General features: G+C 39.8%; 1 protein-coding gene and 1 long non-coding RNA gene across 5 annotated transcripts; both read left to right on the top strand.

Moving 5' to 3' along the window:
- The first annotated feature begins 2,022 nt into the window (after nucleotides 1-2,022).
- LOC101172556 lies at nucleotides 2,023-3,386 on the top strand. Its single transcript, XR_002873280.1, has 2 exons — nucleotides 2,023-2,118; nucleotides 2,581-3,386. It is a non-coding gene; the product is annotated as an uncharacterized LOC101172556 (long non-coding RNA).
- Nucleotides 3,387-9,289: 5,903 nt separating this feature from the next.
- LOC101167699 (transcription factor AP-2 gamma) lies at nucleotides 9,290-19,516 on the top strand. 4 transcript variants are annotated; one of them, XM_023954918.1, is made up of 8 exons: nucleotides 9,290-9,388; nucleotides 12,009-12,461; nucleotides 12,742-12,793; nucleotides 13,750-13,821; nucleotides 14,375-14,597; nucleotides 15,735-15,853; nucleotides 17,725-17,866; nucleotides 18,055-19,516. In XM_023954918.1, exons 1-8 carry the CDS (start codon nucleotides 9,359-9,361, stop codon nucleotides 18,347-18,349), a joined length of 1,386 nt encoding a protein of 461 aa, XP_023810686.1. In that variant the 5' UTR covers nucleotides 9,290-9,358; the 3' UTR covers nucleotides 18,350-19,516. The 4 variants fall into 4 exon arrangements, with proteins under 4 accessions (XP_023810686.1, XP_023810688.1, XP_023810685.1 ...); XM_023954917.1 differs by lacking the exon at nucleotides 9,290-9,388 and adding an exon at nucleotides 11,288-11,700; XM_023954920.1 differs by lacking the exon at nucleotides 13,750-13,821.
- Nucleotides 19,517-21,072: the final 1,556 nt, after the last annotated feature.

Below are 21,072 nucleotides of genomic sequence, written 5' to 3'. Positions count from 1 at the left end.
CACTAGGGGGATATCTCCTGATTACTCACAGTGATGTCCCCTCACCCTCCCCACCAAGGGGCCTTAAATGTCTAAGGTGCGGTTAAAATTGGCGGGTAGGGTGCCAGGAGGACATCTGCTGCTTGCTTGCAGTGATGTCCAAGCACCCCCCCTACCAAGGACCCTTCATGTCTAAGGTGCAAATAAAACCGAAAGGGGGGGGGGCACTCCATACGGCAACCATAGGAGGGGGGCCACTGCCAAGTAGCCCCCCCCCAAGGCGCATCGCAGGCTAGACCCCCCCACCCCCTCACCCTAATATGAGGTTATATGAGGAAGGGGGTAAGTTGGGGACAGCTGGTAGACTGTCCCCCGGTGGTCAAACAGCTGTCCCCCAGCACCCCCCCCCCCCCAGCAAAGAGGCCAGGGCCACCCAGCCCAGGGGCCCCACCACCCCAGGCCCGGCACCACCCACCCCACATAGAGAGAGAGGAGCCAGAGAGCGACGCCCCCCCCCGGAGCAAGCCCAGGCCCCCACCCCTAGACGCCGGCCCTAGAGGAGCTCTGGTCAGGCCTTGACGGGACCGAGGAGGCCAACCGGCCGAGGCAACCACTGATTGCCTCAGCGGAGACCCCGACCCGCTAGCCCCCCCGACCCGTACCAATAATGCCCCCCCCCTCCCCCCCAGAACGCCCCCCCACAGGACAGGCCGACAAGCCCATTTTTATTTTACTTTTATTTATCCCACAATGGGGAAATTGTTCTTCACATTTTGATCCATCCCCTGGAGGAGCGGTGAACTGAAGACAAGCTCGACTCAGGGGTGGGTGGGGCGGTGACAGTTGGCTGGGAAGAGCGGGAATCGATCCACCAACTCTTCGGTTGTTGGTCGACCTGCTCTACCGCCTGAGCCAAAGTGCCACCCCCACTATGTTATTTCCCTAGTATAAACTGTGACAGTTTTTCCTTAACATTAACCTGTGGAACCTGTGAATCCTGTGATATTATTTCCTTAACATTAACCTGTGACAGTAATTTTTTTTTTTCATTCATTCATTCATTCATCTTCTTCTGTTTATCCCTTTCGGGGTCTCGGGGCTGCCGGAGCCTATCCCGGCCACTAATGGGCGAAGGCAAGGGACACCCTGGACAGGTCACCAGTCTGTCGCAGGGTCACTAAATGTTTTATTTTTTATTTTACTTTTATTTATCCCACAATGGGGAAATTGTTCTCCGCATTTTGACCTATCCCCTGGAGGAGCGGTGAACTGAAGACAAGCTTGACTCGGCGGTGACAGTTGGCTGGGGAGAGCGGGAATCGATCCACCAACTCTTCGGTTGTTGGTCGACCTGCTCCACCGCCTGAGCTAAAGTGCCACCCCCACTATGTTATTTCCATAGTAACCTAACATTAGCCATTAACATTAACCTGTAAAACCTGTGACATTATTTCCTTAACATTAACCTATGAAACCTATGACATTATCTCCTTGATACAAACTGATGATTACAGCAGTAATCCAACACCCTGTTGAGAATTTAACGACGTTCTCACAAGGAAGAAACAATACCATTTCTTATGCATTGCTTTGTAAATACATGAATTTGATACATTTATAATAACTTATTAATATATAACCATTAAATAACTACTTATATATAAGTATTTCAAAAACGATGTGTGTAGAGCTCACAGCTGAGAAATATAAGTTGAAAGATTTTATTGTTTTTTAAGACTCTTTAAGAAAAGAAGAGTGTTATAAATGTCCCCCATCTCCTGTTTTCACATTAAAGGTTTTCAATAAAAATTAATTCCAGTCTTTCTTTTGGGTAACAGAGGACTAGGCAACTAGCAAAAGTAGAAAATATATCTCATAATAAAATGCATGACTGACAGTTTTTTTAATTGAATAATTGAAAATGATAGAATTAGATTTCATTTAAATGGAGATCACTTACATAACACTCCGAACAGTCTTTATTGAGAGGCAGAAAGAGCTTGATCGTGTCATCAGTCGCAGTGCTTTGGTCATACTGAACCGATTCCTAATTCTTCTGCGCAGGAGCTGCAAAACCTCCACCAGCCGATACAGCTGGGAGGAGCTCCATGCTAAATGGTGATGGAAGCAGCCAGTCAGGTAGGATAAACACACTTGGGTCCAACTGAAAACTAATGAAAAACGGATTCATAGACACTAACAAATGCAAAGATTATGAAAAACAAGAGTGCAGCAGACAAGTTAGCTGTGTGAGAGGACTCTTTTGGGTTGCAGACAGGAAGCAGGTGAGGATTATGCATAAACCTCAGTGAGATTGTAAATGACCATAGCATTAAAAAATCCTTAAGGTTTTATGAACGTCTAGTCAGATTTTTCCACATTCAGTAGAGATTATTTTTTGCTATTCTGTACCTTGTTAAAGTTGGGAGAGATCTCCATCAAGCTTTTTCAAACCAATCTAGTCGAACTAGTACCAAAATTACCAGTAATGCTCATTCAAAAAATATTGATTAAAATTGCTATATTTTTACTTGTTTTAAATCTCTCTGGGCTTATTATCTTTTTTGACCTTATAGTTTGTCTTTTTTTTTTACCACCCAGCTGTGGCTGGACCTTCTGGATCCTCCAGCTCCTCTAAGAGCTCCAAGTCCTCAACAAGCTCTGCCACCAAAAGATCCATCCAGGACTTGGAGGAGAAGTCTGAAGCTTTTAAATCTCTGTTCACCACCCACAGCTCTGCCAAACGCTCTAAAGACCAAATGTCCAACTGGGTCACCCACACTCCTTATCACTTCTAACAAGCAAGTGCTCAATGCAGAAATACACCTGTTTGACTTGTTAAAGAAACCCTTAGCTGGGTGGTTTATAATTTCTTTTACATTTGTGAATTTCTTTACCCAGCTGATCTTTAATGCCATCCCTGTTAGCTGGTTTCCAGCTTTCCTCTTCAGTCCCCAGTTTCTTTGTGTTTACATGTTACAAACATTTCCTACAAGCTCCCTCAGAGGATCAGGCTGTTTTGTTTTTTTCCCTCCCTCCGCTCACTTGTGTGTCTCCAGCCACAGGCAGCTTAGGAACTGATGCTGGGATGATGGTTAGAGAGCTAAAGAGAGCTAAAGGTGTTGAAGCAGTAGTGGGAGAAAGAAGCAGCAAAGCTGATTTCACTCTTCAGAAAACAAGAAATATTTACTGTTTATGAAGAAGCAAATTATACATTTTCACCAACATTTCTTTAAAAATATTTTTACCATAAGATAGGAAACATTGTTCATAATTTATCACCAAATTTGTTATTTAAAAAATCTGTTTGACGGCACAAAGACAGATTAAAACATCTAGATGTGTGATGTGTTCTGGCAATTCAAGTTTTTGTTTTCTTTCCTCTAAATAAAAGGAATTTATGTTGAGATGTTTCACTTGGTTTTTTCTTTTTCGAAGCACCCAAGATATTTCCATCAACATGGTTCGTCTGTGTGTGAAGAAAGTTCTAAGTGTTTCTCATGACTGAAGGACCTCTATCGGATGACCTCCCAGCCAAATGTGAGGGAACTGAAACGGCTCATGTATCGCATCAAATTTAAGCCTGAATTGATTGTTGAAGCAGAAATGTCCTTTGGCTCTGAGCCAAGTAAATGCCTGAATGGAAGTGAAATATTTCCTGAAAGTTAGGATACATTGATAATTCACACAGATGTCCTTAAATCCCGTCTTTCCTGCAACCGGCTTACAATTTGAAAAGAAAACAGAAAACTTAGTATTTAATCCAACATAATAGGTAAATCAAATCACTTGTCTGTCTGCTTTTTCAGCTGCCAGAGAAGCATCTCTTTATCTCTGAGGCATCTGCATCCTTGTTTGTTTGATGTGCTCTTGAACATTTACACAGAGACCTGAGCCTCAACTGAACCAGAAATGCAACTCAGACGTTTATAAAAACCAGACAATGAAGGTTCAGATCTTGCAGATCTTTTTACTGGAAATACGTGGCATCACAAACTTTCTGTTTAACAATGGGCTTTCCTTTGTCTGTTTGTTTTTCTTTGGGCCTTTGTAGGAGTTTCATGTAAAGAGTAACTCAAATATGTGCAACACTTCCTAAAGGAATCCAGTGATTACAGAAAATTGTAAAAAAAAACAAAAAATAATAAATAAAAGAAATAAACTGCTTCTTATACTCTAGAGTGGTTATAAAACATTGCTCCTAACATTTCATTTTCAGTCATGATAAAGATGTTTACATTTTATCCGCAGTGGATGAAATAAGTATTTGATCCCTTAATGATTTAGTGGGTTTGCTCACCTAAAAACAAATTGACAGTCTGTCATTTTGATGGCAGGATCCTTTCAACAGTGAGAGATGGAAAATCACAGACAAAATTTTTAAATAGAAATTTGCATTTCATTAAGGGAAATATTTAAGTTGGAAGAAGTATTTGATCCCCCAGTAACTATTAAGAGTTCTGGTTCACAGAGACCAGTTAGACTCTCCTAATCAACCTGTTACCTGCATAAAAGACACCTGTCTACAGAATCAGTCAGATTCCAAGCTTGCAGTGGTTTTAATATTTTTTGTGTTTTGAAACAGTTGTCGGTGAGATGACAGGTGGAGCAAAATGAGGGAGTGTCTGTGGATGGAACATGAGCACGTGAAGCTGATCTGTGAGCTGCTGAGCCCACTTCTGACCACACAGCTGGTTTTTTTGTCATGTTTTTGGCGTTTCAGCGGCAGACATTTGAGTTCAGTTTCTTGAATAATCATCAAGCAAGGTCAGATTAAACCCAGACTTTCTTTCTGTTCTACCAAATACCAAAATAAAATGTGATACTACAGCTGATCCCCACTCCATTCACTGAGGATGAAAAAAATGAACGATGACGCTGTCCAATTGTGGAAGATTTGAATGATAATATTTAGCATACAATGGAGAAAGTAAAACGTTTACTTTCAATTGCATTAAAAACCCCATGACGGAACGAACTTACATTAAGATACTCAGGCCCTGTATCATAATGTAACAAAGATGAATAAAATCATTCGCTTTTTTGAATGTTAATAGTTGGGAAGTTTTTGGAAATGTTGATTGCATTTTGTTGCAACCTAGCCAATTATGTTGCTGTATGTATGACATACAACAAATGCAGAACTGTTTGTTTCAAACAAACATAGTTACAATATGAGTTCAACTTTGATCTCATGTTCTTTTGCATGATTTTTATGAAACCACTTTTGCTGTGCCCTCTTAATGCTGTAGATATGACATACCATATATGCTGCAACTTTTTTTTCAAACATTGCAAACCCCATACCTGCTGACAAAAATTAGCCATACATACAGAAAGTATGACAACAAAATCAGCCACATATGCATTAAGTTAGTCTTGAACCTTTGTAGACTGCTGATGGAAAAAGTCCAGAAAAGGCCTCCAATCCTTGTCATAAACATTTTTCTTCCTGAACCTCTCATCACATAACTATTTTTTTCTAATTTAAGATGGAACAGCACATCTCTAATCCAATGTGTCACTGTGGGTGGGGCAGCATCCTTCCAATTTAGAAAACCCAAAAGAGTTGAAAAAACAATTGGTTGCTGACCCCTAGTAGGCAATTTTAAGGTTTTATTCCTGACCCCAAAGAGGAATAAAAGTGGGTTTCAAGGAACTTTAGTTCCAAATACAACAGTCAATGCTTTACCAACTTTGCCCCAAAACATTTGTATTTTAGGACAAAGCCAAACATGTGAATCAGATCAGCCTCTCCAATTTTACATGTACCACATGTAGGGTCAATATGTGGGTGTACTTTTGCCAATTTTGAGTTATGAAGGTGAATCCTGTAAACCACTTTAAACTGAATACGACTATGTTTGGCCCACATTGAGGAGGAGCGAATCTTCCTTAAAACATCATCTCACTCTGATTCACTGATCTTAATTTGAAGATCCATCTCCCAACCCCTTTTAATGACTGACATTGAAGTTGAATCCAAACGTGAAATCAGAGCTATCATTGCTGAAATGGCTTTCTTTTTGGAGGGATCGAAAATCATGATCTCATCCATCGCAGTTTTTGGAGGTTTGTCTATGAACCCTGGGATGGAGACAAAGTGCAGAATCTGCAAGTATTTTTAAAAAAAAGGAGAAGTTGGAAGGTTGTACATATCAGATATCTGCTGAATAGATGCAAACTTATTTTCATGAAATGAATGATTGAGAGTTTTCAGCCCTTTTTGTTGCTACCTGAGAAATGTAGACTCTTAGACTGAAGGGGGGAAGAAAACATTAGGTGCAGTTGGGACTAGTAAACTCACTCTTAACAGACCAAAATACTTCCTAAATTGTAAGCAAATTTTTTAATGAAATTTTATGAACAATTGGATTGCTAAACGACAAGTTTTTACTTAGAGGAAGAGATGCACCAATTACATGTAGTAGGGAAATAAGATTAGAAGAAAGCTATTCCATCTCCACCCATGTTGGCCCAGCACCATCTAAATCTTTCCCCAGAAGGAAAGACAGCACAAATGTACAGCCCAGTAATAATAATGAAAATTGGAAAGACCTAAGCAACCTTCCTGTTTTGGTTTCATCAAATGTTGTTTACGTAAACAGGCCTTTTTACCATGCCAAAAAAGTGATAAAATTATTGAATGAAGCTTTTTTTTAAAATACGCATTAGAGATAAACACTGGTATTGAAATTAGTATAACAATCTGGGCAATGTTGACATTTTAACCACGTTTACACAACCAATTAATGAACGGTAGAGGGGTGACCACTTAGACAACTTTTGCTGTACATTTGTTTGCAATTTAGCATAGTTTTCTTTAAAAAGGTTACAAAATGCTTTTTTCACTCTAATTCCAAAATATACAAACCCTCCTTGGCTATCTTGAAGGGTAAACTTATGCTTCTTAAAACCAGTTCTGAAGTGTTCAGTAGCAGCATTTCACTTTTGTGTTCAAGTTTGTGGCCTAAAACTTCACAAAATTTTGTAAGGAGGTCTAGGATTTGTCGGATTGTTGTTTCAGTCTTGAATATGAATAGTAGGAGATCGTCGGCATAGAGAGTTATCTTATGTTCTGTGCCCCACCTTGTTATACCATAAATAGAAGAATTGCTTCTTATAGCAATAGCTAATTCCTCAATCGCTAATACAAAAAGAAGGGGGCTCAGGGGACAACCTTGATGGGTGCCAAGATGTAGCCCAAACGGTTTGGAATATGTGTTATTTGTAGTCAGCATAGCTGAGGGGCATGATCATAAAAGCTTAATCCAGGTCCACCAAGTCCAAATCTTCCCAAAGTTTCAAACAGGTAGTTCCATTCTACTCTGCCAAAAGCCTTTTCTGCGTCCATGGAAAGAAGGCATTCAGTTTCACCAATACCAGGAGTGTATATTATGTTGAGTAAACGTCGAATGTTAACAAAGGATCGGCAACCTTTAACGAAACCAGTCTTGTCACACGTTATAATGGTAGGCAGCACCTTTTCTAAACAACACGTGAGGACCTTAGCTAAAAATTTATAATCTCAGTTCAGAAGCGAGATGGGTCAATAAGGTCCACAGTCTTGGAGATTCTTGTCATTTTTTGGGAGTAATGTGATGCGTGCTTGGTTTAAACTACTTGGAAGAATGCCCCTATTAAAAAGGTCACTCAAATCTGTCCCTCAGTCTCTCCCAAATAAATAGCAGGAGAGATTGCAGGTTCGATTCCAGCCATACCTTGGGCAAGTAAGTTAACCCCACACTTTCCTTTCCTTCCTCTAAAGCGTTTTGGAGCTTCGAGGAAGGTAGAAAGTACTTTACAAGTATATTTTATTTATCATTTACCCAAGGAAGAAACCAACAGGAGAACAACACTAAGAGCTACTATTTGAAGAAATTAGTTGTCGTCAAGGATGACACTTGGTGGTGGCAGAAAGAGTAACATAGAGAAAAAAAAACTTTATTGTGGAAAAACAGTCGCCCACTGAGGGGTGGCTTCAGTGGTTGGCTTCAGCAGCCCCATGACCTTAACAGAGATTCTGATTCTGAAAATGGATGGATGCATGGATGCATGGATGGATGGATGCATGGATGCATGGATGGATGGATGGACGGATGTTCTTACAAGTGTTCATTTCGAAAGAAGATGAAAAGCAGTTTTTGTTCAAATTGTATTAGATTTGGTTTGGTGTGCTTTGAATGACAGTGATGTGAACAACTAAGGAAAGCCTCCTGCATTATAAAAAATAAAAAGCATGAATACAATGAGATGTTCAGACAATGACTTGTCTTTGCTAACATTTGCAACATTAGAACAGTCCTAAGAAATGATGTGATGAACAAATATGACCACAAGGTGGCGACACAACCATTTTGTGCAACATTTCTTTTTTTTTTTCTTTTTTTAAAATCTTTTTGGCATTCATGTCTCTGAAAAAAAGTCACGCCTCTGTGTCACTGTTTAGATAGACAATCAGATGGTAAAAGATTCTGTATACAAAAATAACAAATTAAATGTTATTGTGTATTTTTCCCGTCCAGCTCAAACAACAACAGCTGAGAAATTACAAAAAAATGAAGGGGAAAAAAGGTCAAAATCTATTGAAGGTTTTTTTAAGCCAATATTTGTATTTTATAGTCCAGTCTTGTTCAATAGAAAATTAAAGCATGTATAGTTTTCCTCATTTTTCGAATCAAGTCATGACATATCACTGACTCTTCAGTAAACAAACAAAATGGAAAATACTTTGTGTTTTGGGGATTTTTTTTCCTGGATAATTCAGTGCCCTCATCGTGGCAGGTGTCCGGTTGGAGCTCAAGAAACTATTACATGCTTTTCTATAAAAAAACGATTTTTCTTTTTAGTCAAAGCGAAAAGTCTTTGATGATTTCCACAGTTCGGAAAGATCAGATAACAGAAGCCATTTTCGGCCTTAAGAAGCTTTAGAGGCTTTTGAAAGCAAATTCTTCACTACAGCCTGAGGCGAGTTTAGGGGAGGAATTAACCTTACCTTATAATCTCTTTACACACCTTTAAACCTAAACTTATTCTGTCCTACTTTCTATTAGATCTGGCATATTGTCAAATCTAGGCCAACTTTTTCGTGTGTTTATTCTTTATTTATTTTTTTGTTCTCTTCTTTTCTTGTTTCACAAATTTGTTGAACTTCACTTGTTCACTCTGTCTTAAATTGCTTTAAAACATGTTTTATTTTTTATAAATATATCTTTAATGGGGGGAAAAAAGAGGGGGGGTTGCTTCTCCCACCCAGGTGTTGATAACGAATGGCGCATGCGCGCGGCGCAGTCGTCAGGTGCGGGGTGAGACGTGAACCTCCCATGGTTTCACTCATTCGCTGCGTCTCGCTGGGATTACTGCGACCGGAGCCCTGCAGATGTCTCTGCTGGAGAGAATAGACTGGAGGGTGAGTTGGCTTTTCCCCTTTCACGGCTGATTTCAGTTCAACAAACCTGCTCCATATTTATTACATTTGCTGCTGAGGATGTTTATTTTTTATTGCTTTGTTTCCACCATTATCACCTGTTTGTAATCGGGCTGCGCTTTTGAAAAAAAAAATACATTTCATATTAAAGTTCGAAGCATTTTATTTTCACCGAAACTGTGTTTCTATTAAATTGTAGTGAGATTTAATTTTATTTGTGTATTATTATCTAAAAAGAACAAAAAATCAAATTTAGTGATCTGCGTCTGGAGAAAGATTTTATTTTTTATTTATAATTAAAACTAAATCCAGATATTTACTGTGTTATTGTTTTTTGCTCTTTTATTTTTCAGAATTAGAATTCACATTAGTTGAAAGATAAATGTCAAATCCCCCTGCATAACCGTTCAAAAACCTCTATATATACCCATATTATTTTATTATATTCAAGGATGGGACACTGGATTAACGCGGGGCCTGGTCACTGCAGCCGACTGACACACAAGCATCAGTACTGTTTACAGCATTTCAATTAGGCCAAACGTACCGTCCTTAAGGTCCTTCCTGTTTCTGTTCAGATGCTATTTAATCATTTGGTTTCTGCTTGGCATCACAACAGACCCGCGACCAACAGGGGCGACAGAGATAATCCTCAATCCCGCATGTCCTGCGGTTCACATGCGCATTATGACGCGGCTGGATGGACCCAAAAAGATGAAAATGTGTCAGTTGAGCCTGGTCATGAAAACACGCGGTTAAAGTACTTTAATCACTATTTGGTCTACATTAGATGTTATGACTCAGGAATTAAGAATAATGGAAAGAGGGCATTAATGGTATATTTGTAAAGATATAAAAAAAGTAAGCAAAAAATACTAAGAAAAGAAGGAACACATGCGTTAAGGTGTTTCCTGAAATTTGATAATAATCTGGATATCAGAGTGGCCCTTTAAACGGGGCAACACTTCACCAAGAAGCAATAAGTAACGACAAAGTAGTGCGTTGAGATTCTTGGAGCTTTACAGAGTTTGGAGAGAGTGATCTGCTCAGCCTTCGGGCCTAGTGCGCTTTGAAACGAGCAATTAAGAAGGACCAACACTGATGTGTCTGCAGATCTTTCTAAATATATAGGACATGCTTGTCCAGATTAAGCTACGTTTAAAATTAGGAATTATTTTTCTATATTGAAAATAATAAACTCTGCAACAACACTATTTTATCTAGGAAGTCTCTTTTGATATTGGGGCAGAAATACATTTACTTTACATAATAGAGTTGTGTGAAGGAAAAAGTGATGAAAAAGGACAGAAAGTAAATGTTTGTGAAAGATGATTGAAAGTCTGAGATTCTCACATAGTAGGAAAAACAACTTTAATTTTTTATTAACTACAAAACGTATTATTATTGTTATTGATATCAAATAATCTTATTTTTGTCATTTTAATCTGCTTTTTATTTCAAAAGTAGGCTGGCCACCAAGGTAAAAGTCAGAAAAAAGATTTTGCATAAAATTCTTTTTTCTTCTTTGTTTTTTTCATTTCATTTTATTTTAGTTTTGTTGTTAACGAATGAAAAAACCTTGTTTAACAGTAACCTGTTCTTTTAATAAAGAAAAGAAAATTGCTGTAAATGTTGTTTCTAAACAGTAATATAGTAAACAAGACTTCCTTACAAAATAAGCTGGCGGATCAGAATCTTAAGTAGTCAAATCGTTTATTTTTTAAAGAAGTAATAATGTGGATTGGTTCGTTTTCTGACGCCGCTGCTTTGACTGTCGGCGAGACGCACAGAGTTCTGATTGGACGACGGTTCCACCAATCAGCTTTGTGGTTGCCTCGTCTGAGCCTTAACATCATCGCGCTGGGTCACGCCCACCTGAGGTGGCAGTGTTGATAAAATACAGTGTTCACTTTTGGACCAATGAGACTGAACGTGGCTGTTTTGTCCAAAAGAGGGAGTCAAGTTTCTTATGCAGCAACTTCGCCCACTCTCAAAGCACAGCCCTGCGCGTGGGGAGGAAAAGGGGGACAAGATTTCCTGACAAATACTATTTTCCTTCAACCGTGGAAACTCAGTCGGCCAGGTGGACCTTTTAGGTTTCACCTCACAACTTTTACCGCGCGGTGCAGCCGAAGAACAGATGATCGACACGAAACTCACGCTGTTTTCACACCTGGATTATTAACTCAAGGCGATATTTCTTCTTCTTTTTTTGCTCGGCCTTAAAACTATTTTCGCCAGGCAGAATGCTGTGGAAATTAGCAGACAACGTGAAATATGAGGATGACTGTGAGGTAAGTTTCGACAAAATAATATTAGGGAATCTTAATAAATGGAAAACAAAATAAAACCCCTAAATAAAACACTATACGCAAAGAAACATTTAGGATTTTTAATGTTTTTAAAAAAAATAGTAATTCAAAATGAAAAAAAAAATTGCCAAATCTACAACCATCCTGTCTACACGTGTTGTTAAGAAGTCAATTCCACGTCATGCCTTTATTACCTGACCCATAATTCCCTCGAGCGACACATACATGTCGCTTCACACCTGTCATCCTCCTGCCATCTTCCTCATCTTCTTGTCTCTTCCAACCCTCAGGAAAGGCACGATGGCAACAGCAACGGAAACCCGCGGCTGCCTCACTTGCCAGCGGTCAGCCAGCATATCTACAGCCCGGCTCCTGCCCTCTCACACTCGGCCAGCTCGGACTTCCAGCCCCCGTACTTCCCGCCCCCCTATCAGCCCATCTCCTACCCGCAGTCCACGGATCCCTACTCCCACCTCAGCGACCCCTTCAACATCAACTCTTTGCAGTCGCCGGCATCGAACCAGCAGCAGCCGTGGCCCGGCAGGCAGGGCCAGGAAGGGCTCGGCGCCCATGGGAGGAGCGGTCTGGCGAGTCAGATCCTGGGCCTGGAGGGAGGTTCGTCCGGGGTGAGGAGGGAAGGCTTTCGACGGCCGGAGCTGCTGCCCCCTCACAGCATGGAGTCGTCGGTTATTGGGGACAGTATAGGCATTACCGACATGGGCCCAGGACTGGAAGACGTCCAAGTAAGTGAATCGGATTTATTCAATAATTTCAGAGAAAATCATTTCTGAGAAAATGGAAATTGCTTTATTTTTCACTTCTTGCATATTACTAGTGAAAGTATTCACTTTAGTGTAAAACAAAACTCAAATCAATAGCTTAGTAGTATAAGAATGGCATTCATCAGATGACATTCTCTTCATTTTTATACAAAAATATAAATAAAAAGGTTTTCAGATTATTTACATTTTTTTTTGTTTTGTTTATTATGATTGCGCTTATCAGCTTTTTTTTACCCATCAGAGTGTAGATGACCCTGGTATTATCATGGCAGATCAGACAGTCATCAAAAAAGGTAAGTTGTGTTTTTTTTCCCCCTAAAGATAATCAGTTCTATTCTGAAATGGAGTTGGGGTACTGAGTGCTCGGAAGGCCATAAAAAGCAGTAAATAAAAACTGGAACTATTACTATTTACTGCAATTTTTTCCACTCCCTGCAAACTTGGAATTGTTCTTCCAGAGCCAAGGCAGGACGCTGAGTGAGTGCAGAGAAAACAGCAGTCTTCTGTTTGCACTCACATTGTGCTCAACGATAAAACCCTCGGTCATGAGATGACTTTATCTTGCCACGTTGTGATCCTCTCCTTAGCTCTCGAGTTGCCGCTTAGTGGGAAAAATAACTTATTTTGTTTCAAATTGGGCAGGCTGTACAAGGCCCAAAAATTGAACAGTTTCACAACTTTGGTGTTGACTTTCAGTGGAGAGAAAATGTTGTGGATTGTCTTTACTGGGGTTCAGCGCGCAGTTGCAGCTCCTTTCTGTTCGTGTTAACAGGAAGCAACTAGTTTGGCTCTGCATAACCAGCTTTTTGATTGGGTGTGGCATTGGGCTTGCATGTGAAGGAGAGCTTAGTGATTTGGTAGGACATAGAGGCTGTTTTAGGAAAACTCTTTGCTCTGTCATCAGGTGTAAACAGACAGACAACTGAGTATGCAGCACAACCTAAACCAGTTAAAAAAAAAATGAACATACAAAATTTCAAAACCACAAACACAACAGATATGTATTTTATTACTGTTATAAAAGTGCTGACATGATTATCATGCATATCAGCAGAAAGCGATTTGCACAATAAAGCAACTCTTGGGCATTTCTTACGGAAATCAGTGATGGCTCATTATAGTGTTCCCATGCTCTAGGGTATGCAATAGGCAATTTGGGTTTTCCATTTGTAAACAAAAGCATGTCATTCCCAGCACAAGAAGGGAATTAAAGCACTCATGTGACGTGACTCTGTGATTTTTGTCTCAGTATTAGGACTACGAGGTGGCAGGAACCTTGATCGCTTACAGACGACTTATTATCAGGGGGGAATTCTTGCTGGTGAGGATGAAGATAGCTGTGTTTTGTATTGTAGTGTGCTGTGTTGTTTTGTTCGTCTGAAAACTGTCATTGCTTTTGTGGTTGATTGTCAGTAATAAATCTGTCAAATATAAATATAAATATAAATCCCAACTTTGGTGCATCAAAAATAAAGTCGGCTAAACTTAGTGAGACAAAACAATCAACAGTTGAGGTGTGTGTATGGCCCAGGTAAGGACCTAGATGGCGTTTGCTGCGTTTGCGATATTAATGCTTTAAAACAACACTATGTTGCAGAAGCCTCAAAATGTAGATGTGTTTTGTAAAAAAAAAAGATCATCTTAAGTAGACACTGGATTCCTCTGTCATTCAGAACGGTGCACACACACACTCTTACTTGTGATTACATGCAAAAAACACACTCCCTTTTCCACAAAAGTATCCTTAAGATTAGAGTTTATACACTCCAGATGTGCCAGTATAAACATTAACTGATACTCATCTGTGAATATTTGTTTTTAAAATTTTGCGCTTAATCCTTTATACTTTTTTTTTTTTTACCTTTTCTCTCCAGGTCCCGTCACTCTACCCAAAGGCAACTCACTGGGCCTTCCCTTCCAAAAAGAGTCACTCCTGGGCATGGTATCAAACCCTACAGAGGTGTTTTGCTCTGTACCAGGCCGCCTCTCCCTGCTCAGCTCCACATCCAAGTACAAGGTTACGGTGGCTGAAGTCCAGCGGCGTTTGTCACCTCCAGAGTGCCTCAATGCATCGCTACTGGGAGGTGTTTTACGCAGGTCAGGGCTCCGACTCACTAAACATGACAGCTTGGCTTGGATTTCATACTGCTTTTTTGCAAAAAACTAAAATACAGTGTGTCCCTCACACTATTTTAATTTTAAAGCTATTTTAATTATTGAATTCCTGAAAAATTGTTTAGTAAATTAACGGGGGAGGTGTAGCTGTAATAATCAGCAGGCTGAAGCTCGGAAACCTTTCTGGAAAACATGCTTTGACTTGCTCATCCGTGTTTTCATTTATGTGTTTTCTTTGCAAGGTTCATGACATTCTTTATGTGGCCTGTAATTTTGGTTCAGGGCTTCCTTTGAGAATTTGTAACATCAACGATTTTAGTCTCAGTTTGAAGACTTAGTAAGTGTGTTTCGTGTGTAGTTCCTAAGATTTTTGCAGAGTGTGAACTTCTATCTGTGTCATAGCAGTTGACCTTATGGCACATATGTTAGTGTGGCATTCTGTCGAGGGGCTGGGAGGCTGCAGTTTGCGCTCAACACCCCTGAGTAGATCAACCCCTTTTGTTGTTGGAGTGCATGTTTGCCACTTCCCATGTGCCTTTTGTTAATGCTGACATGCACACAAGCACCCACATGCACAAAAGCGGTCATTTTTTAAGTAGGTCACGCAGCATTGGGAGGGGTTTGTTAGTAATGGGATGGGGAGGGGTCTCAGCCTCCCTAAAGATGCTCTGTGTCTCACCCGGCATGGAAGGAGACTTAACAGTCAGTCGTGCAGAAAAGTGAGCCAGCCAAGTGGCCTCTGCAGTCTCATCATTCTTTACTTTTTACATTTTTTTTTTTTTAGAATTATTACATATTTTTGTGGTGTTTAAAGGCCATGTGGTTTTGGTGATTAGTTCGATATAAGAAAGGGGATCTGAGAGTTTGTGAACGAAGGCCCTCTCTGACAGGGCATCTTTACTGTCTCTGTGTGTTTATGTCGTGCAAAATAAAACAGTCGCACACACTGTAAATAAACGCGGCATAAATCTGGTTTGTAGATGAAAATTCTTAATGAGAGTATTGTTTATAAAGCCATGTAAAAATGTCTTATTTCCTCAATGAGTTTTCTGAGTGGGTAAGAAAAGTGAATATTTTCCAGATTGTGCACTCACTCTGTTTTCCTGTGATGTTCTCCAGAGCTAAGTCAAAAAATGGAGGTCGCTCTCTAAGAGAAAAGTTGGATAAAATCGGACTCAACTTGCCTGCGGGAAGAAGGAAGGCAGCCAACGTCACTCTGCTAACTTCACTGGTGGAAGGTACGACCTGCCTCTCAGTAAAACTGAACCCCTGCTCGGCTATAATTGTATGTTTGCACAGGCTGGAACGCAGAACAGCTCGAGACTGCAACAGGAACAGTCTCATCAATGTAGTGTGTACTGATTTATCTTTAAACTTTCCCACACTCCATTGAACGTTTTGTGTTTTGGTAAACCTTCAGTTGCTGTTGGAACATCCATTTTGCTTCATTTGTTACACTCCCTTCATTTTATCAACTCTGGTTAATTACTTGTATGATTGCACTGTCACCTTAAAAAATCCTTTTTCCTATGTTAATAGCTTGTTTCAAAATTAAATGCTGATAGCATGTAGTGTATTATATTTTACTTGATTTTGATTTTTTCATTTATATTTGGCTTACTATGGATGCATAAAGCATAAAAAGGAAGTATAAGGAATTTAAAGTCCCACACCAATCATCTTTTGAGAGTTTCCAGTGGTCTTTTAATTATGATTATGCAATTTTTGCCCCCCCCCCCAAAAAAAAAAAATAAAAAATAAAAAAGTGTCGCTTTTTGCAGAGCAACAGAGATTTCCCTCTAAGTTGTGGGCAGGACTGTTAGGGCTAAGTGAGCCCGTTTCCACTTCCTGACATCCAACTGTTTACACTCTGTCCTGGTAGCTAACAGCCCCTCAAACCTCCAAGGTATCACTACCGGTATATGTGAAACATAAATGATCAGCAACAATGGAGCTATCCAGCCGTGAAGTTTAGAGCCAGTCAGCTCAGACAAGGAAAACAAAGACGTACATGGACATAAACAAAAATGAAATACTCAAAAATGCATTTTGTATCTTAGCTTTCTTTATTTATGTCCTCTATCATCCAAAAAATGCCACAAGAATATTTTAAAAACACAATATTCATCTTAGTGGGTCTTCAATTTGTCCAATAATAGCACGAGATCAGAGTTTTTAAAGCATCATATATTCTCTTGAGATATCTTTGTATCCTCCATGCATGTCACATTTTGGGTCCAGCTAAGCAAAGTTCTCCAGAGTTTAATAAATGCTATTGTAGCAACACAGGTTCATTTTTCACTTTTATTGTATCTTGGGTAACAATACTCCAGGCCTTCCCTCCCTCAGTCATAACTCACTCAGTCCTCACGATTATATCATCCTTGTAATACCATCTACCTGTTGCTAGCTGCATTAGAAACATTTTTTCTTCATCTGTCTCTCTCGCTTGCTCAATCTTCATAAATGGGTTAATGATTCGGTTTAGGGGAATGGCTGGCGGCTGGTGTTATTTAGAGACCTTCAAAGCTGAATCAGGCCTTGTTATCTAGTGTTTGACTCGCCAAAAGGCTCAGCTGACCTTAAATCTTCTGCTTATGAATACTTGCCCGCTTCCTGAAGTGATATGCATGTCTATCAATAACTGGAGCTGTGGGTGCCTTGGGCATCATTGCTAACATTTCTCCATACAAAGCCAATATGACCAAGCAAATTAGAACCCAATGTAAGACTGAAAAATATTAATCTCCATAACTGTTCAGGCCTTAAGCTAGAGCATTTAGGGGAGAAAATTACTCTCTGGTTCAGCTCTTTTTATTCACGCAAATTGTTGATATAAAGGTAGATAATCAGAATGATAAGCGAAGAGCTGAATACTATTTCTCCTAACCCAAAACATAAAAATCAACACATTTTAGTTTTGTGATTTGTAATAATGTGACTCAGCTATTCGCAGAACTCCAGATCATAATGAGATAGTCACTCAGTGGGTTCTTAACAATCATCATTTTTCACTTGATTTAACAGTATGCCCTTGATTTGTAACCAAAAAAAAGCTTGGATTGAAAACTTTTGTCTGACCAGATCCCATTCATTCATTTTCTCTTAGGTGAAGCTGTTCATTTAGCTCGAGACTTTGGTTATGTTTGTGAGACTGAGTTCCCTGCAAAGGCTATCGCTGAATACCTGGGAAGACCACACGTGGAGCGTAACGAGGTTAACTCTCGTAAGAACATGCTACTTGCTGCCAAGTAAGTCTCTGTTTTGCTGCTTTTTGCATTCTTGTTACAAATCAGAAAATAAAACATTATAATTTTCAAACTCTTGTAAATAAACATTCTTGATTTCTCAAACACCCAATGTGACTACATGTACATTTTTTTTCTTTTTTTTTATGGCATTTGTTTTGCTCATTCTTGTTTTTTATTTTCAATTTCAGACAAATATGCAAGGAATTTACAGACCTGCTCACTCAGGATCGGTCACCTTTAGGAAACTCGAGACCTGCGCCCATGTTGGAGCCTGGAATCCAGGGCTGCTTGACACATTTCAGCCTCATCACTCACGGCTTTGGCTCTCCAGCCATCTGTGCTGCAATGACCTCACTTCAAAACTACCTGAATGAGGCAATCAAACAAGTGGACAAGATGTATTTGAGCTCAGGTAGCGACACCCAAGGATCCTCAGACAGTGGAAGCAAGTCTACCGACAAAATGGACAAGCACAGGAAATGAGAGCCCAAAATCCCTGAGAATCCCCCTTGGACTTCAGAATCCCAAAGTTCCCTTCCTCTCAGCCCCATGTCTGACATTTTTCTGGACTTTTAAAAAAAATAGATATCTAGTATTGTTATTCTGAGAGTTGTGCATGAGTGTATATGTTTGCTTTTTTTCTGAAAAGTTCAGCTTTTCTAACAACTTATGACACTTGGTTGCAAAGCCACAGTGTTGGAAACAACAGGCGGATCCTGTGGACTTGACTTAACATAAGCCCATTTTACGCCAAAAACCCCATCAAACTAACCACCATGTAGTGCTATAAAGTTACTAAAACCAGAGAACTTGAACTTTCGGATCAAGAGGAGGAAAAATGACTTTTTTCCTATCAAGTCGTCATTTCAAAAAGAAGTTTCTGTAGCTGTGAATTCCTCTCAGCTTTCCCTCTCGTCCGCTGTCTGGAGGCAAATCCACTGATTTCCTGTTTCTCTAAGGACCTACAAAGGACATTTGCTGTGTTTGTGTGCATGGAAAGAGAGCGATTGTGTGTGTGTGTGTGTGTGTGTGTTTGTAGACTCACTTCAGACTGCCTCCAGTGTTATTATGCTTTGTTCATGGGAGATGATGGGAGTCTTGTGCTGGACAATGATCTGTTTTCCAGTGTGTACTTTGACATAATGGCAGAAAAACTTCCTCAGTGTTCCTGTGATTTACAGGCATCTCTTGGACATGGCAGTAGGATACAATATTTTTGTGACAAGATTATTCATCATATTAAGTATTAAAAAAAAGCCTGACCATAACTGACCAGCATACCTTTCCAGGGTGTATGTATGTGCGTTGTGAGAAGATGCGTAATTGTAAATATTGATCTTTTTCACTCTTTTTAAAATCAGACACTCAATTCCAATCACAGAATTTTATCCAGTGTTTTGACCTGGATGTAAATATTTTCTAATTTATATTGTTATTTAATGGGCTTGTGTAAATAATGGTATCATAATGGTGTATGGTTCATCTTTCAATCTTGTGTCAAACTTTTATAAATGGGTCAGTTTTTTTTTTTTTTTTTTAATTAAGTAGAGGTTAGAAACAGGGCATGATTAACTTTCCGAAAATGTGTTTTAAAGGTGTTTTAAAGTTCCAGAAAAAAAACCCAAATAAAAATGAGAGTTTCAAGTCTCATCCAGTATGTGAGTGATGTTGCCTAGAACATGCAATGACTTTTGTTATTAACTCTGGTATATTTTCAGCAATGCATTACTGACCAGTTAAGTCATGTGTTGGAAGATACTTCTAATAATAGACAGCAAAGAAAATCCCCTAAGTAAACCAAAGGGAACAGTAGCAATAGTTATCTGCTCTCACTTTGCTTCACAAATAGGCTGTGTGGTTCAGTGAAGACAAGACCTCAAGAGTACATCATGTGATGAGCAGGGATATGCAGCAAAGACAAGACAAGTGGCTTATTTGTGCTGGAACTTGGAAAAAAACAAAACATGAAACGAATGCTGAATGGCTTTCAGCACAACCACTTTTTTTTTCTTTTTGCTTCCTTGTCCAAAGGCAGGTGTTCACCTATGTTTACCTCCAGAAGGAAGAATTTTCTTACTCACGTCAAATCAGAGGATATGGAACAGGTTGTTGATGATAAATCTGACAATTTGTATGATAAAATATGTTATCAGCTGTGAGAAAAACAAACAAGCAAACAAACTTTTTCTTTGTGTCAGAAAGTGTTCATACATACCCCTTCATTTATCTCAAGGAAGACAGGAATCTGAACATTGAGACATACAGGAAACCATGTTTGACCCCCACCAGCTACTTGATCATAAGGTAGGAGGAATAAGAACACTAAGCAGCTGCCAGAAATTCATCCATCCATTTTCTTAACCTGCTATATTGTGGTTGCCAGAGCCCATCCCGGCAACGGTTGGTCAAGGGTGGGGACCACCCTGGACAGGTTGCCAGTCTATCGAAAGATATATAATAACACCTGGGTTGCTTTAGTTCAATTAATTTCACCAATAATTTATGAGGCACGTTTTTGGACTGAGGGGTGTAAGTCAGAGAAAACCCACACATGCCCTGGGAAAACATGCAAACTCCACACAGAAAGGTCCCAGCCAGGATTTGGACCACGGCCTTCTCACTGTGAGGCAAGAGCCCTAGCCCCTGCCCCGCTATGTAGCCTGTTGGCAGGAATCATATCAGCAAGAGCAACCAAGAAAGAAAAGAGCCACATTAACACTGCCCTTGGGAAGTGCAAGGGTCAACACAACATGCAGGACTAAGCCCAAGAAAGATAAGTAGTGAGAGTTGAAATGCAATGTTGTCTCTTGTGAGTGTCTGAGGAACTCACCAGGATCTTTAACACACACAATATGCCTGTCTATTTCAAAACCAACATTACACCAAGACCGGGTGGAGGGGGGGTCCAAACTTTTTGCAAAGAGGGCCAGATTTGGTGAGGTGAAAAGGGGCCGACCTTTCGACCAGCATTCTTCGAACCCTTTTATATGAAGATGAGTTATTTTGTGAAAATGTATTGCCCACGAGCCGGACTTTGGACATACTTGACCAATACCATACTGTGCCCCTCCATAGAAGTTATGTGGTCTGTCATATTGAATGCAGTCAGGAGTTCTCTGATCTTTACATCTGATGGAACTAAACAACCCCTCCACAAAAGAAGAACCACAACATCAGACTAAAAGTCAGCAGTTCAGCTGCACCTG

Source organism: Oryzias latipes, chromosome 5, assembly GCF_002234675.1.
Source record: "Oryzias latipes chromosome 5, ASM223467v1".
Lineage (NCBI taxonomy): Eukaryota > Metazoa > Chordata > Actinopteri > Beloniformes > Adrianichthyidae > Oryzias > Oryzias latipes.
This window is presented reverse-complemented; position numbering and strand designations above follow the sequence as displayed.